The 4,149-nt window shown below is 42.3% G+C and overlaps 1 protein-coding gene across 1 annotated transcript; it reads right to left on the bottom strand.

The window, feature by feature from the left end:
• Window positions 1-201: 201 nt before the first annotated feature.
• LOC124005587 (U1 small nuclear ribonucleoprotein A-like) lies at window positions 202-2,919 on the bottom strand. The gene is made up of 7 exons (XM_046314985.1): window positions 2,781-2,919; window positions 2,347-2,422; window positions 2,053-2,225; window positions 1,735-1,911; window positions 1,395-1,562; window positions 1,130-1,218; window positions 202-898 (listed from the first exon to the last, which is right to left on the bottom strand). Exons 2-7 carry the CDS (start codon window positions 2,417-2,419, stop codon window positions 739-741), a joined length of 840 nt encoding a protein of 279 aa, XP_046170941.1. The 5' UTR covers window positions 2,420-2,422; window positions 2,781-2,919; the 3' UTR covers window positions 202-738.
• Window positions 2,920-4,149: the final 1,230 nt, after the last annotated feature.

The following is a 4,149-nucleotide window of genomic DNA, read 5'->3' as shown; positions in this document are numbered from 1 at the left end:
ATAATATACAACATTTGCTAGTTCACCAACAACGTATTTGCGAGAAGTGCTCATTGAGCAAAATGTATTTGTTTTCAATAAACATTGACACAATATATAGTTGTCAATCTAAGCCAACCCGGCCCGGTTTGCTCTATAGTTTTGTTTACAATACAGCCCCTGTCGTCTCCCCAGACATAAAAGCAGAAATCACCCACAGGATTAGTCATTAGAAAAGGCATGTTTTAATCAAACAGAAACGCTCCAGGTACAATGTCTGGGTGAAACAGACCCCGGGTGCAATGCTTTTACAACATACAAACAGTAAAAATGTAAATATACTTACATACCAACACCAGCTATTATCCTCAAAGAATGGGTGCAGAAACTGACTAAATTAAAAAAAAATCTCAACCAGAGCTATGGATACGCAAATGTCAGCTAACTGTCCTGTTAACACCAAATCACTATACCAATATTCTCCTTACAAGTTATCATTTGAGCCTAGCGCCAGCATTGCAATCATCAAAATGCTGACCTGTCTACACCTGTGCTCTAAACCGTCGGTACCCTACAATCAGACACAAGGCAAGTCATCTCCAGTTATTCTGTGTGTGTGTGTGTGTGGACAAGTAACGCATTGCGCCTTCTTGGCAAAGGACAGGTTAGTAGTCAGCTCTGTGCTGGTATAGTGTACGGTGAGGAGGTCTCTCTGGTGTGTGTGTGAGATTGTAAACCATTTAAGAGATATCTGGTGTGTTATTTCTTGGCGAATGAGATCTTCATGGCGTTGGTCTGGGTGATCTTGAAGCCCTGTAGTGCCTCCCTGGCCGCTCCAGCCTGCACGTCATTATCAAACTCTACAAAGGCGATGTCGTGGCGACCAGGTACCAGACGCACCTCTTTGAACCCAGGGAACCTGAAGTGGGAAAACAGTCAACATCAGGACAGAACTTCAGGCAGACTTGTTAAAGAGACACACCCATCAAGGGTCTATACTTGTCAACATACACAAACACTAGTAGATAACCACAATATTGGAAACTGAAAACAGAACAGATACTACGGAACATGGAAAAATAAACATGACATTTTCACACTGCACCAAGGAGTACATGAACAGGGGGGAATACAATGAAGAGGTACTAACTGGTTGAAGAGCATAGACAGCATGAGCTCATTGGTCTCCTCTGGGAGGTTGGTGAGGAAAAGGATGTGGTTGGGAGGGTTTTCTGCAACCTGGAGGTAAAGAAGATCACATTTATCAATGTAATGAGTTAGTGAGATTATACAGTAAGACGAACTTCAAACAAACTCATGATTACAGCATTCCACTAAACAGACCCACTGTTTAGTTAATAAAAAGGGCGCTGACAAGATATAAACTAACACTGATAAACACACGTGATCCATACCTGGGCGTGGGGCATTTGCCCTGGCATCATCCCACCCGGAAGCATAGCACCAGGGGGCATCCCCCCAGGGCCCATCCCAGGAGGTGGCATCATCCCTGGCGGGGGCATGTAAGGGGGCTGCCCTGGCATTTGCATCATACGAGGAGCCCCACTCATGGGTGGCATTCCCTTCAGAAAAAATTTAATCATGTTCAATGAACTCAGCCGCATTATCAATTAGCAATACACATGGAATAACACAATCTGCCATTTTAGATAGACATGTCTTTAAGAAAACATGTTAAGCGCATGGCTATCAGTGGCTACAAAAGGTGGTTCTGTCTCACAGTAGAACACTTACAGGCATGGGTGTTTGAACTCCAGGCCCCATGGGTACTACAGGGGTTCCTGGCACACCCTTCTTGGCCCCTGCAGCCTCTGGGCCCTTGACCCTCTTCTCCTTCTTGCGGTCGCGCTCCACATAGGTGCCCTTCATTTTAGCGATGATGTCAGAATCCCCTTTGGCGTACCCAATACGCTGTGACGAGAAAGAGGTATAGTTGATGACAGGACTATTTAAAGGACAGGGCTGCATACTGGAGAACCATCATTCTCTAGATAAAACATGTGTCAGGCAAAAGCTAACTGATGTGTACCATGTGTATTGGCAGTAGCTCACCATAGGTTTGTCATAGAATGGGAACCCCTGCATGGAACGCAGGGCATTGGAGGCGCTGTTGACCTCCTTGAAGATGACAAAGGCCTGACCCCTCATCTTCAGGGAGCGGGCAACCAAAATGTCAAGGATTTGACCAAACTGAGAGAAAATGGCGTACAACGACTTCTTCAGTTCTGGGGGACAAAGGGTACAAACAAGACATGTTTATGCAAGGAGCCGTTGGCATGGTTGATGGGTAAACAAATAGACATCAGGGCAAAATAGTAACAAAAATGGGGGGTAGCCAGATCTAACCATCTTTTTTAATCTTCTCGTTGAGGTTGTTGATGTATATGGTGTGGTTGAGACGCATATCCGGAGCAGCCATCTTCTGTGAAATGAAACAAATGGGTCATTTAGAACACATGTCAACTAACGATACTTTTAGCGCCCTATAACCTCCTTAAAGTAGCTAGCTAACTTACGTAGCTACATGTACATTAAGGTGGGAGCTAACGATAGCTAGTTTTAACCATTAACCACGTGTTTTACAATTAAAAAGTAGACAGTTAACTAAAAAAGATAACTAGCTAGTTACCATTTGTTAATGTTAGCTGCTGGCTAAATTAGCTACTACAGATAAGTTAACGTTATTTGGCAGACGCACGCCATCAACGTCCACTCATTTTCCCAAACTGGTGACTTGCATATTAGAATAAATAAATAAATAATTGAGACGTTGTATTTACCTTTCAGTACTGAGATGCACAATATAATCGGCCTCGAAAGAAATGAATGAAACGAGTACCCGACAACCCACTTTTTATTTCTGCTGGAACTTGCTACTAGCTAACATCGTATACGTATAAAGCCTTAATAGCTAACAATGCCAACTATTTTTGATTGGCTGGTGTAATTTCCGGATCCTGTCCAGAATAGCTTTTCATTGGATTATTTTAGCCACCCCGTTAACATCATTGGATATGATGTGCTAAATTTCAGACGCTCCCGCCCATTGTTAACGTTGCTGCTCATTCACGAGTCAACCTAAGCAAGATGCTGCGCAGATGCTCAAATCTGAAAATCATATTGATTTTCTTTTACACATCCAAAGAAATAGGCTTTAACATATCCTTATGATATTATCATCGTGCAATCTACTGCGTTTGAGAGCCATCCGTATGTTTCAAACAGCTATTATTCGGTTCAAAAGATGAACTACTTTTCAGTTATTTTGTTATTGATAGCTAGCTAGCTAAGTAGTTCTTCTGTTCTGTAAACTTACTGTAGAAAATGCCACATTGTAGCCGCTTTCAATGAAAGTCGTGTTTGTTACCAAACATGGCTTTAATTCAGCTACCTAGCTAGCAGCTACTAGTCCTAACATGTAACAACTTGAAAATAGCTCTCAGGTCTGCACTTGAAGTCGTCTCATTACTAAACTCAACTAAAACAGACATGCAATAAAGTCAATGTTAATCAAACTGCATGTCATATGCACATATTTCAGTAACGTTTTTTGCAACTTTAGTCATGATGTAACATACAGTACATTCGGAAAGTATTCAGACCCCTTCCATTTTACACATTACGTTACTCCTCATTCTAAAGTTGATTATTATTTTCCGTCATCAATCTACACACAATAACCCATAGTGACTAAGCAAAAAAAAAGTTTTTAAAAACAGAAACACCTTATTTACATAAGTATTCAGACCCTTTGCTATGAGACTCGAAAATGGGCTTAGGTGCATCCTGTTTCCATTGATCATCCTTGAGATGTTTCTACAACTTGATTGGAGTTCACCTGTGGTAAATTAGACTGATTGGACATGATTTGGAAAGGCACACAGGATTGTGTTGAGGCACAGATCTGGAAAGGGTACCAAAACATTTCTGCAGTATTGAAGGTCCCCAAGAACACAGTGGCTTCCATCATTTTTAATTGGAAGAAGTTTGGAACCAACAAGACTCTTCCTAAAGCTGCCCACCTGGCCAAACTGAGCATTCGGGGGAGAATGGCCTTGGTCAGGGAGGTGACCAAAAACCCGATGGTCACTCTGACAGAGTGCCAGAGTTCCTCTGGGGGGGTGAACCTTCCAGAAGGATAACCATCTC

The sequence above is a fragment of the Oncorhynchus gorbuscha genome, linkage group LG19 (genome assembly GCF_021184085.1).
Source record: "Oncorhynchus gorbuscha isolate QuinsamMale2020 ecotype Even-year linkage group LG19, OgorEven_v1.0, whole genome shotgun sequence".
In the NCBI taxonomy this organism is placed as follows: Eukaryota; Metazoa; Chordata; class Actinopteri; order Salmoniformes; family Salmonidae; genus Oncorhynchus; species Oncorhynchus gorbuscha.
Note: the sequence above shows the minus strand (reverse complement) of the source record. Positions and strands in the feature narration are given on the sequence as shown.